At 35.3% G+C, this 14,155-nt stretch overlaps 1 protein-coding gene across 4 annotated transcripts in view; it reads left to right on the forward strand.

The window, feature by feature from the left end:
- Positions 1-14,155, forward strand: part of HDHD2 (haloacid dehalogenase like hydrolase domain containing 2) — a 47,749-nt gene that overhangs the window by 18,589 nt on the left and 15,005 nt on the right. For all 4 annotated transcript variants that reach the window (XM_017529687.2, XM_017529685.2, XM_017529686.2 and 1 more), the window contains exons 3-4: positions 1,655-1,863; positions 4,551-4,635. In XM_017529687.2, the coding sequence (XP_017385176.1) occupies positions 1,824-1,863; positions 4,551-4,635 (125 nt within the window). In that variant the 5' untranslated portion in view covers positions 1,655-1,823. The remainder of the gene's footprint in view (positions 1-1,654; positions 1,864-4,550; positions 4,636-14,155) is intronic.

Raw genomic sequence — 14,155 nt, forward strand, 5'->3', positions numbered from 1 at the left:
CAATGACTTCTCTAAGTAGCTGTGTAAATTATAAACGTGTCATTCTGGAGGGGCAGGAGCCTACAAATTGTCATGTTGCTAGCACTGATAGGTTCTCATCCCAGAGAAATCACCGTACTAGCACCGCCAGCTTCAGTTTCTGTAAAAACAAATAGACTAAGAGAAATTTAGGGACTAGTAAAATGAAAAGTTAAAAAAAATTTTTTTAAATAGTGATTATTTCAGTACTTAGACTTCTTCATTTTTAGGATAATAGTAAATAGAAGTAGTCAATTTCTTAAGAGATGAACCACCAAATTTAATATGTTTTGTAGAGAAGAGACTACATTGATATTATAGAGGTAATCATAATTACAGTGAATTATTTAATCATATAAATTTACTTAAAGTTCTTTTGGGTGAATTTTTTTTTTTTTTTTTTAAAGACGGAGTCTCACTCTGTGACCCAGGCTGTAGTGCAGTGGCGTGATCTCAGCTCACTGCAACCTCCGCCTCCTGGGTCCCGATTCAAGCAATTCTCCTGCCTCAGCCTCTCGAGTAGCTGGGATTATAGGCATGTGCCACCATGCCCAGCTAATTTTTGTATTTTTAGTAGAGACGGTGTTTCACCGTCTTGGCCAGGCTGGTCTTAAATTCCTGACCTTGTGATCCACCCACCTTGGCCTCCCAAAGTGCTGGGATTACAGGCGTGAGCCACCGTGCCCGGCCTGGGTAAATATTTAAAAATCTCTTTTCTGTTTTATTTACTTGCTTGATTTAAATTGTGATTATCACTTTCATGCCTTGTGGCCTTTTGGGGGGCAAGTATAAAAGCAACAGGGTATTAATATAAAAATCTAAATTGTAGATAAATTTAAATTATTTTTAAATTTTTTATTGAAACACTATAGGACCAAGAAAATAATTTACATTTTTAAAGAAGGTTAGACTATCATGAATTCTTTCTCTGATACCTGATTGCCAGTTTAGGTTTCAAGAGCACATCTTGGAATCAAATCAATCATGTACGTAAGTAGTTTGAAGGGAAAACAGATTTTGGTCTATAAAAATAGAATGTTGCTTTGAGCTATCCAGGTAGTTTCTCTTTATAAACTTAGTAACCCATTAGAGCTTAGCCAGTCTCTAAAGATTTTCTGAGGTGTCTTCTGCTCTCTTAGTGTAGGAGATCAAACACTGTACCAAGATACCTAAATATGGAGTTCTTGTCTCAGCTTTACTGCCACTCGGCTGTATAAAGCGGGGCAAATCGCTTAACTCCCCTAGGCCTCTAGTTTTTCATCCTTAAGAAGAGAGGGCGGCACCAGTAGATAATCTCTACCAATGCCTTTCACCTCTCGTATTTGTATGAGCTTTTTTGTTCTCTCCTTTACTAAACTCTGCAATAGAATGCAGTTAAAGTATAAAAGATCCTCAGAAAAGGTAAACAGCTTTAACAGTTCAACTTTACAGCCTTTGGAAGTGAAGCTGCCCAAAGGGTGTAGATAATTTGTAAGCAATTCTGGATAATTTTTTGTTTTTTGTTTTTTGTTTTTAAAAAAACAACAACAAAACCTTTTGGCCATAAAAACATTTGACACAGTTTTGACAAATTAGGAGGTTTTATGGGGCCAGAATGTAAAAGCTGCCTTTTGACTTGTGAATTTTGCTTCTCTAGGTTACGTGGTACTTCTGTAATCGTTAGATTTGTGACCAATACGACCAAAGAGAGCAAGCAAGACCTGTTGGAAAGGTTGAGAAAATTGGACTTTGATATATCTGAAGATGAAATATTCACATCTCTGACTGCAGCCAGAAGTTTATTAGAGCAGAAACAAGTCAGACCCATGCTGCTAGTTGATGATCGGGCACTACCTGATTTCAAAGGTCAGGAAGATTTGGAAAGTTTAAAAATTAGATCTTTATATGTACTTACAAATAATTTTTAAAACTGGATGTTTAGAGATGTTTATTCTGATTTCCCTGTTATTATTGAATATTTGGTAATACTGATAGTTTGAATCTAAATTGGCATTTCCCAAACCTTTTTTGACTGTAACCCATAGTAAGAGAAACACATTACTTAGGAACCTAATACATATCTATATGTGTGTCTTTATGTAAGTTAAGCAATACTTACTCTTGCTGTATAACATGTATTTTGTTTTCTTTTTGGTTTGATTGTTTATTTGATTATGATGCTGCTTAGAGCCCTCCAAATTAGTTTCACAATCTAATAATAGATCACAACCTATAGTTTGAAAAAACACAGGTCAAAATTACTTTGAGTATTGTAATCTAATCCTCAGTGCAGGAGCCACTATATTAACTTGATTAAATGAGATATGCCAGGTCTCTTTGTTTGAAGTAAATGTCATTCTCGATAGTGTGAAGTTTTTACAAGTGAACATGAAATATTTTCAATCAAGAGAAAAGTGTTTCTCTTTGGAAAAGTCAACAGATTCTGGAAGAATATCGTAGTTTTGTGAAGCTTTGCCACATTGCCTCTTTTCAGGGAGGATACTCGAGTGAAATGACACAATATAGAAAATGGGGTATAAGTTCAGCCTGGCTATAGAGTTGGGCAGACCTCAAAATTAATACAACAATGTACCCCAGTCAGAATTATTATTTGCAAGAAATAGAAACAAACTTTGGCTGAATTAAACAGAAAATAAATTTATTAAAAGCATCTGAGTGCTGATGGGAATATAAAATGACATGAAGCCTATAGAGAGGAATTTGGCAGTAGCTAGCAAAATTACATATGAAGCAGCACTTGTAGGAATCTATCTTTAAAATATAGTTACAAAAATACACAGTGACATATGAACAAGGTTATTCATTACTACCTTATTTGTAATAACAAAAGATTGGAAACAACCCAAATGTTTATCAGAAGGGACTGATTGAATAAACTGTGATATATTCACAAAATGGAATGACTTGTAGCTGAAAATTAAATAATGATGACTAGTTCTTCACTTGATAAGGAGTGCTCTGCATAGGATGTATTAAATGAAAAAAGTAAGGCGTAGAAATCTTTATACATTTTTCTGTGTAGGAAAATGAGAAGAAAATGGATATACGTATTTTGTCTTGTATTTGTAAAAGGAAGCCAAAGAAGGATAAATGAAAAACTAATAAAAATGGTTACCTAAAGGGGAAGTGAGGGAGGAGGGATAAATCAAGAGAGGAGGCTTTTTAAAAAGTCCCCATTACATATTTTGACTTTGGAACCATATGAATATTTTATATAATGAAAAGGCAACAAGTGAAAAACCAGCCTCTAAATAGAAATGAACTTAACTCTGTATCAGGCTGATGACATCACCACTCAGAGAAAAGAATTACTTTAAATGACTTTAAAGTACATTATTTTGACCTGTTCATTCTTAGTGGGTTAGATAAATTCTAAGGACAAAAGAACTACAAAGAGATCTTAAACTTCATTCAGGAGTCTTATTAGTAATACTGGTATTTTTTTTTTTTAATTAAAGGCATATATGGGACAAAGTGAAGTAGTAACTATTAGATTTTAAGAGTCAGTGAAAAGAGATGCAAATGTAAAAATCAAGTAAGTTAAATAAAAGTCGTGTATTACTACTTTTAAATAGAAAATATAGTTATCAACACCTTTATTCTCTTAAATTATATATATATTGTAATCCTCCGCTGGAATGGCCTAAAGCAGTGATAATGCAGTGCTCAGACTGTGGTATCTACTGTCATTTCCCATTAGTTCTTTGGAAAAATTACTGATTTCAGATCTGGACAGACATTGTATGAGTCTGGAATAGCATATTGTGTTAGCAAAGAAACTCTGGAGGATACTCATGGCTAAGGAATACTCATGGTAAGGAGGAAGTTGGAAAGCCTGGATATGTGCATCCAATAAGAGAGGCAAATAGGAATTGGTTTATGGATAATCCATGGAACCTTTAATCAGACTTTTAATAATTATGGAGAATGTACTTGTTTGATTATCATGTCTGAAGTTCTGTTATAAAATGCCTAGGCATTTAATTTAAAAAAAAATTGTGAAACTAAAAGTAGATTAGGCATTATGTAGAAAACTGTAGACTCTGCAGTGCATTTCATATTAATTATGAACATGTTAACCTCAGTTGTGTCAATTAGAAAGTCTAATTTCCCTTGCCTCTTAGATTCTCAGTCCCTTATCTATTGCTATCGATCTGATAGTTCATAGGGAACTCATGGCAGTTCTTGCTGATTGTAATCAGTAAAGCATATTAAAGTAAGAAATTGTTATTTGAGGACATCAGGTTACAATTTTCAATTCAGATCTTCTGGTTACTGAGTACCTGTAGACTGTGTACAAAGAATATGAAAAAATACTAGATTTTCCTTCTTTCTTTTTCCCCCCCAACCCCCATTTCCCTCTCCCTCTATGTACTCTTGTACTTCCAAAATACACTGGGGAGGATAATTTGTTAAATTTTAGATTACGGCTATAGCAAAAGTTTGCACTTGATTGACTAGAACTATTTTGTTTTAAATGTGACATTGCTTTTAATTGCGTTTTCAACAATTATATTTTTTTCCATTCCCAGGAATAAAAACAAGTGATCCTAATGCTGTGGTCATAGGATTGGCACCAGAACATTTTCATTATCAAATTCTGAATCAAGCATTCCGGTAAATCTAGCTATTTATTTTTCATCTGATCATATAGTCCCCTTCTTCCTTTCCTTTGTCATGATCATGAATGGGTTTATGTGTTTTACTTTCTGGCCACCTAAACTGTACGTTAGGACAGACATCTTCAAGATCAACCTAAAATAATATTTATTACTATCTTGACTTTTTTTTGTGTGTAGTATGTTTTTTTGTTTTTAAGATGGGGTCTCACTCTGTCACCCAGGCTGGAGTGCAGTGACATCATCACGGCTCAACACAGCCTTCATCTCCCCAGGCTCAGGCTTGGGTGGTCCTCCCATCTCAGTTTTTGTATTTTTAGTAGAGATGGGATTTCACCATGTTGCCCAAGATGGTCTCGAACTCCTGGGCGCAAGCCATCTGCCCACCTCAGCCACTCAAAGTGCTGGGATTACAGGCATTTGCCAGCATGCCCGATCAGCAGTTTTTTCTTTTATTATTACTCCTGTGATTCTCCATTTACTATGCTAATCTCCGAAGGAAAACATTATCCAGGATAATTCACCAAAAACAATAAATGTGATTCTACCTCCAGTGAGAATCCAGGCTATGGAAAAGAGTTGACACATTTGACCACACTTTAAAAGAAATTTATTTGATGGTTGGTAATGATGCAGTGAGCTGGAATAGTGGCAGTGGGGCTGAAGAAAAACAGATTCAGATACCATTAACGTGTCTTGCTTTGGAGTTTAGTCAGTGAAGTAGAAGAGTGCCACAAGGGTACATCCAGATTTCTAACCTGAGCAAGTAAGATTAAGAACCCTTGGTTTGAGATTTAAGAGGTGATGAGTTTAGGTTTGGCCTGTGGAATATCCAAGCCGAGAGACATCAATGGCTGTGGGTAGACGAACGAGAACATAAGATGTTACAAATCTTCAGTTAATGTGTGTGTTTCCCTTAAATGAACTTTTTGCTGCTACTTCTAAAAGGAAGGCTGCATAATGCTTGTTCTTATACTTCCCAAGATAAATTGGATCAGAATTTATCTGCAGATCTGCTGTAGAATGAGATTGCAACTTTTTCCTTTGGATTTTGTAATTTTTCATGTTTTGCCTTTTATTTCTTGTTAAACCATTAAACAGTATAATTTACCTTTGAATGTATGTCAAGTATATAGTTCAAAATGTTACATAGAGATATATTGAACTAGCTTAGAAAAAAATTTTTAATAGCCTCGTAAAGTTTTTGTATTTAACTGCAGGAATCCTATTTAAAAAACCTAGAATTTTCTTACCAGTGCAAGGATCTATAACAACCATTCTAACTTATATAGAATTCATTTCTTCATGGATATACCACAGAATTAGAATATTTATAGGAAACTATAAACATTTATTTGTGGCTCTAGTCACTATGATAGTCAAGCCCTTGTTTAAAAGGAGCAAACTCACTTTTTATAGTTGTTCAGTGTCTGTTTACCATAATTATTTTCTGGACATTCACTGTTATGTCAGCTCACTTGAAGATGTACTTCAGTGTATATGATATTAAAATTACTTTTGCTTCCCCTACTTTTTCAATTATCCTACTTTGACTTTTGGTCGAGTGGGAAGAGATTATGCCATCTGCTCCTTAAGTAAGTTCTACAACTGTACCAACATCAGTTTTCATTTGAAACAGAGAATATGCCATTATTTCTTCTGAATTTATGCCTTCTATCTTTCACTCATTTATTTAACCACAGGATTCAAGGAAAAGATATTGATTTTAGCTGGTAATTTGGGAAGGACATATTTAATAGGAAATTGAGAGGTCTCTGTCTTAGATGAATACTAGATTCAGGGTAATAAAAATGTATGCTGACATAATACTGACTTTGTAATTGCTTGGATGCTGTCTAATTAGTACACTTTCCTAACCATATTGATTTTTTAAACACTACATTTTAAAACATTACAGTGTACTTATAGGTCAACTCTAATTTCAGAAATGCACTTAACAGCTGGGTGGAGAGTTAACAGAAGGAATTTAGGTCTTGCCCTTCTTTGCATATTGATGTTTCCACAGGGACTGCCTTCCAACCAATGACTGCAGCTGTTTGGATTGTGTGTGGCAAATGTAGACATCTCAAATGAACCACTGATTAGTTAAATTACTGTTTAGGCTGATAATGACAATAAACATTGGATTTTAAAGCCCATTGCATGCCAGCTTCAGGGGCACGTTACATCAAAGCAGATACATCAACTTTCACATTACGCTGCATCTTATTTACTGTGTTTTTAATGGATAGCCCTCCACAAAAATGCATAGTACAGCCTTTCTACAAATATCTCTTAAATGCCTAAATGGAATTGAGAATATACTTTTTTTCTTTTTCCTTTTTTTTTTTTTTTGAGGTTGAATCTCGCTCTGTCACCCAGGCTGGAGTGCAGTGGTGCTATCTTGGCTCACTGCAACCTTTGCCATCTGGGTTCAAGTGATTCTCATGTCTCAGCCTTCCAAGTAGCTGGGACTGCAGGTACATGTTGCCACACCCAACTAATTTTTGTATTTTTAGTAGAGGTGGGGTTTTACCATGTTGGCCAGGCTGGTCTTGAACTCCTAACTTCAAGTGATCTGCCCACCTCAGCCTCCCAAAGTGCTGGGATTACAGGCGTGAGCAACACACCTGGTGACAATAGATTTTAAAGAACTGATTTTGAGGAAGGATATGACTCAGTTATAGCTGATAGATATGATATGATTTGGGTATGAATTTTATAAAACATTCAAATCCAAAGAGCTGTTGGTAGCTTTTTTTTCCTTTTACCCAGTACTGAAAGATATAAAGAACAATGTAATGAATACCTGTATGCCTATCAACCATTTTGAGAAACAGAAATTATTGACATGTTTGACACCCTTACATATCCCTTCCCAATATTATCAACCAGGACCCATAGGTAATTAGGATTATTAATTTCATTTTTATGTATTTCTTTATATTTATAACATGTAAGTAGATATTCCTAAATAGTATATAGTATTATTTTTGTATGTTTTATACTGTATGTTTTCATTGATTTGCTTTCTTCCCTAGTAATATTGTGTGATTCATTAGTGTGAATATCCATAGCTCTAATTCATTGATTTTTCACAACAGTATTACTCATACTACCTTATACTAAAATTTAAAATTTTTTTTAATTTTTAAAAAATTTCAATAGCTTTCGGAGTACAAGTGGTTTTTGCTTACATGGCTGAATTATATAGTGGTGAATTCTGAGATTTTAGTGCAGCTATTACCCTAGTAGTATACATATCCCCAATATGTAGTTTTTTATTCCATACCTCCTCCCACCCCTCCTCTTCTGAGTCTCCAGAGTTCATTATACCACCCTGTTTGCCTTTTCTTACTCATAGCTTAGCTCCCACTTATAAGTGAGAACATAGAGTGTTTGTTTTTCCATTCCTGAGTTACTTCACTTAGAATAATGTCCTCCAGATCCATCCAAGTTGCTGCAAAAGACATTATTTTTTTTCCTTTTTATGGCTGAGTAGTACTCCATGGTGTATACATGCCACACGTATATTTTTACCGACTTTACTGACTCATTGGCTAAAGGGCACTTAGGTTGGTTTCACATCTCTGCAATTGTAAATTGCGTTGCAGTAAACACACGTGTGCATGTGTCTTTTTCATACAGCGACTTATTTTCCTTTGGATAGATACTAGTAGTGGGATTGCTGGATCAAATGGTAGATCTACTTTTATTTCTTTAAGGAATCACCATGCTGTTTTCCATAGAGGTTGTATTTTACATTTCCACCAGCAGTGTATAAGCGTTCCTCTTTCACCATGTCCACACCAACATGTGTTGTTTTTTGACTTTTCAGTAATGGCTATGCTTGCAGGAGTAAAGTGGTTTTAATATCTCATTGTGGTTTTAATTTGCATTTCCCTGCCTTAAAGTTTTTTTTTTCATCTTCATACCAGAGTTAAAAACCCAAAGTTTGGCCAGGTGTGGTGGCTCATGCTTGTAATCTTAGCACTTTGGGAGGCTAGGGTGGGTGGATTACCCGAGGTTAGAAGTTTGAGACCAACCTGGCCAACGTGGTGAAACCCTGTCTCTACTAAAAATACAAAAATTAGCCAGGTGTGGTGGCATGTGCTTGTGGTCTCAGCTGCTGACTGGGGAAGCTGAGGCAGGAGAATCGCTTGAACCCAGGAGGCAGAGGTTGCAGTGAGTGAAGGTAGCGCCACTGCACTCCAGCCTAGGTGACAGAGTGAGACTCCACCTTGAAAAACCCCAAAACCCAAAAAACCCAAAGTTTGAGCATTTAGGTAATAGACCAATTATAATTGAACTCGATGATTACTATTGGGAAAAAGACAAACAGGTCACTTATTATCTAACCTGAACTTAGTATTAACAAGGCTAAAAAAATCATAAAGTTAATATATCCTCATTATGGAAAAGTTTAAATGCTCAAGAAAGATAAATTAAAAATTACCTATAACCCTGCCACCTAAAGAGAACCACAGTTAACATTTTAGCACATAGCTAGTTTCTTTGTTTCTGTGCCCATACATGTTTACACAAAATTTAAAATGTATGTATACCATGTAGTAACATGCTTTTTAAAAACCTAATGTATTGTGCATGCTTTGTCATATTCCTAAATATTATTTTAAAACCTATTTGATTCCTACGAAATATTCCATTTTAAGAAGCACACTGAAAATTGCTTTGCCACAAGTTCCTATTATTGTTGGTCTTCCAGGTTTTTGAAATTTGTTTTAAAAAACTTCTGAGAACATGTATTTATGCCTTCCTTATGATTTTTTTTTTTTCAGAGTTATAGTTGCCAGGCAAAGGAATTTTGGGAAAAAATTACGTGGAATTGCTTAGCCTAGAAAAAGTTTGAGGCCTTTTTTTCCTGAATTGAGCAACTAACTGCTCTCCAGCTCCTAGAGGAGCTTATTAAAATGTCGTTATACCTGAAGAGAAATGGCATCACAACTTTCACGTTTAAATGTATAGGCAAAGGCTATTTAAGAATAATGTTATTTGAAGTTTTGTTGATGACATTCTTCCCGTAATTGCTGTAGAGTTTGAGAGTACTCCAAAAGTCTTAGAGATGTACAGATTTTTAAAAAAAATTTTCAGGGTGAGCTTCTTATCACCATAAGTGGTCTTTGTTGACTGTTGGATTGCTTGCTTTCTGTCCTTCTTAAGGAAAAATTGTAAGTTTAATTACTCCAGTGTATTCAATCCTTAGTAAAAGGAAGAAAAGAAAGAAAACAAACAAAAATGGCCTCAGTACTGTATTTGTACAGTAACTCCTGAATCTTTTCTAAGTACTTGGAGCCCTGAGCATGAGGAATCCCAGAAAAGTGTAGCAGCAGGATTTAAATTAGAAATATATCTGTGGGCTTTTCCCACTTTTGAAAGGGTTGACGGCTATGCAGTATTCTTAATAGTCCATACTGCAAAATATTATGAAATACTTTGGAGGTGATAAATTGTTTTAAGATTTCAGAACTTGAGATATTTAAAGCATTTCATTATTGTGTGTGGGAGAAGAAGTTTATATGCAGATCTGAAAATCATAGAATACAGAATTGAGTTGAATATCAGAATCATTGTTCTTATTTTGTAGTTTGAGGATATATTTACCAGGCAGTTCCTGCTACTCTAAATAAAAAGTTCATGTGAATAAACCACAAAAATGTATTGTTACTGATTTTTCTAAATTGAGGTATAACATGCACTATACGTTATACAAATTTTAAGAATGTAACTCAATACAATTTTACACATAGATATACCTATGTAACCCCCATTTGGTGACCAAGATACAGAACATTTTCAGCATCCCCGGTGGCTCCCTTTCCCAGTCAGTACCCTCCTTCCCCAGGATAACCACTGCTCTGACTTCTATCATTATTGCCAGTTCTTAATCTTCATGTGACTGAAATCATAGAATCATAGTGGTTTTTTGGTCTGCTTTTGAGATTAATCCACGTCTTTGCATGCACCAGTACTTTGGTTTTTATTTTGCTTCTTTGTTGTTGTTGTTGTTTGTATAGTAGTAGTCTATTATATGAATATTCCACAGTTTATTTATTCATTCTGCTGTTAATGGACATGGGTTGCTTCCAGTTTGGGCTGTTATGAATAAAACTGCTGTGAACATTCTTGTATGTGTCCTCTGGGGGACATGTGCATTCAGTTCTCTTGGGTACATATCTAGAAGTCAAATTGCTAGCTAGTAGAATAGGTAATTGTTTAGTTTTAGTATTGCCAAACAGTCTTCCAAAATGATTGTACCAAGTTGTACATTCTTGCTAGCTACAAATGAGAGTTCCAGTGCTTCACATTCTCTGTTTAATAGTAGCTGTTCTGTTTGGTGTATATGGTGGTATCTTTGTTGAGTTTCTATTTGTTTTTGTTTTCATTTTGTTGTTGTTGTTGTTGTTGTTATTGTTTTTCAAAGACAGGGTCTCACTCTGTCACCCAGGCTAGAGTGCAGTGGTACTATCATAGCTCACTGTAGCCTCAAACTCCTGGACTCAAGAGGTCCTCCTGTCTTAGCCTCCCAAGTAGCCAGGACTACAGGTGTGTGCCACCATACCTGGCTAATTTTTAATTTGTTTTTGTAGAAATGGGGCTTTGCTGTGTTGCTAGATGGTCTCAAACTCCTGACCTTAAATGATCATCCTACCCCAGTCTCTCAAAGTGCTGAGATTGCAGGTGTAAGCCATTGCATCCAGCCTCAGTTTCAATTTGTATTTCTCTGATGAGTAATGTTGAAACCTTTTCGTATGTTTATTAGCCATTTGGATATCTTTTGTTTTATATTTTCTGATTGGGTTGTCTTTCACTTACAGATTTGTCAGAGTTCTTCATGTGTTATGTCTATGAGACTTTGGTTCCATATGTGTACCACAGGTATCCCTGTCTTTGTTTTGCCTTTTCACTGTCTTAATAGTATGAGAACATCAAGTTCTTAATTTTGATGTAGTTCAATTTGTCAGTATTTTCCTCTGTTCTAAGAAATTTTTGCCTACCCCAAGGTCATGAAGATATTTTCCTGTGTTTTCTTCTGTAAGCTTTATTGTTTTACTTTTAACAATTAGGTGTAGAATCTATTTTGAATTAATTTTTGTGAATCGTGTGAAATAGAGGTTCATTTTTATCTGTAGATATTCATTTGCTCCAGCAACATGTATTGCGAAGATCCGTTCTTTTCGCCATTGAATTGCAATTATGCTTTTGACATAAATCAAGTGACTAGATTCTTTATCTGTACTTATGCCATTCCACACTGTCTTGATTATTGTAGCTTCATGATAAGCCTTAATATCTGGTAATGTATATCCCCCATCTTTATTCTTTAAGATTTTCGTGGCTATTCTACATCCCTTGTATTTCCATACAGATTTTGAAATCAACTTGTTAATTTCCACAAGGCCTGCTAGAAATTGATATTTCATTAAATCTATGGATTTGGGTAGTATTTATATCTGTACAATAAAATATCTTCCAGTCTACGAAAATAAAATGTATCTCTATTTATTTGAGTTTGTTTTTGTTTTTTTTTACATTTGCTCTCATCAATGTTTTATAGTTTTTAGAATATGCGTCTTAGACATTTTGTTAACTTAATTCTTGTCTTTCATGTTGTTTGATGCTATTGTAAATTGTATTCTTGTTTTTGTTTTTCTGAGATGGAATTTTGCTCTTGTTGCCTAGGCTAGAGTGCAGTGGTGTGATGTCAGCTCACTGCAACCTGCACCTTCCAGGTTTAAGAGATTCTCCTGCCTCAGCCTCTATTACAGGCGTGTGCCACCATGCCCAGCTAATTTAGGTATTTTTAGTAGAGATGGTATTTTTAGTTTCGCCATGTTGGCCAGGCTGGTCTCAAACTCTTGACCTTGTGATCCACCTGCCTTCACCCCTCAGAGTGTTGGGATTACAGGCGTGAGCCACTGCGCCTGGCCTTGTATTTTGTTAAATTTCATTTTTATTTGTTTATTGCTAATACATAGAAGGAAAATTGGGTTTTTGTATGTTAATATTGTATCCAGCAGTCTTCCATTTACTTGCTAATTATAATAAAGTTTTGTATTAGTAGAATCTTTTGGATGGCATTTTCTACGTAGAAAATTTAGACAATAATGACAATTTTGTCTCCTTCCAATGTTAAAATCCTTTTCATTTTTCTTGCTTTCTTATACTGTCTGGGACTTCTAGTACACTACCAAACAGATGTGGTAATAGTAGATAGCCTTATCTTACTTCTAAATTCAGGGGTAGAACTTTCAGTATTTCACCACTTTCAGTATTTCTTTCTAGGTCATAAGCTGTATTTGTTTGTTTTTAATCCCAAAGACTTCAAAACTGTGGGTTTTTTTTTTTTTTTAAATTCTGATTATAATTAGAAATAGCAGTGTTGAAGTTGTCTTAAGATCTTCTATTTTAATTTTTCATTTTATCTTTCACTTTGGATGTATAGTATTCTTAGATTTCTATTTTATGTGGACCATTGAGTCTTTACAAATTCATTATTTTTTTCAGTAATTAATGAGAATTACTGTGTCAGTGTGAAATTGGAGGTTTTGGGGGGTTTCAATTAATTAAATGTTAATGGGATTTTCCTTTGGTATTTTTCATGATTCACTAGTTTTAATTTGAACTTTTGATAGTTTATGTTTGTTGAGTTGATTGGTATTTTTAATGTGTTGAATGTTAACACTTTGGCATTACTTTAGTTCAGCGATTCTCAATCAGGGGACAATTTTGCCCCCTAAGGAATATTTGGTAACATTTGGAGACATTGTTGGTTGTCATAACTGAGGGAGAGGGGTACTACTGGCGTATGGTGGGTAGAGACCAAGGATGCTGCGAAATATCATATAATATATAGGTCAGCCCCACAACAGGCATTTTCTGGCCTAAAATAATAGTGCTGAAAAACCCTGATCTAATTTAGCACTTCGTTTGAAACTGAAGCCCACAAATGTGAAGTTACTTGCCATTATTTATTTTTAGTATAGTTATTACACTTCCTACGTTTATGTATAAATATAGTCGTCATAGCCAGGCACAGTGGCTCACCCAGCACTTTGGGAGGCCGAGGCAGGCAGATCACAAGGTCAGGAGATCGAGACCATCCTGGCCAACATGGTGAAAACCCGTCTCTACTACAAATTAAAAAATTAGCTGGGCCACGGTGGTGGGTGCCTGTAATCCCAGCTACTTGGAAGGCTGTGGCAGGAAAATAGCTTGAACCAGGGAGCCAGAGGTTGCAGTAAGCCGAGATCACACCACTGCATTCCACCCTGGTGACAGAGTGAGATTCTGTCTCAAAAAATAAAAGAAAGTAGTTCAGGACACCAACAGATACAGAGGCTCATCCATGATTTAATTTATTGAATAAACATTTACCAAAAAGTACCGCTTGTTTTTTTTTGTGTAGGAAGTACAGTGATGACTAGAACTGATAGGCAGACGACTGTGTTCTAGTGAGGAAGACAGACCAAACACAGCAGGATAAAAATTACCTGTCG

Source organism: Cebus imitator, unplaced genomic scaffold (genome assembly GCF_001604975.1).
Source record: "Cebus imitator isolate Cc_AM_T3 unplaced genomic scaffold, Cebus_imitator-1.0 Scaffold60, whole genome shotgun sequence".
NCBI classification, from domain to species: Eukaryota; Metazoa; Chordata; class Mammalia; order Primates; family Cebidae; genus Cebus; species Cebus imitator.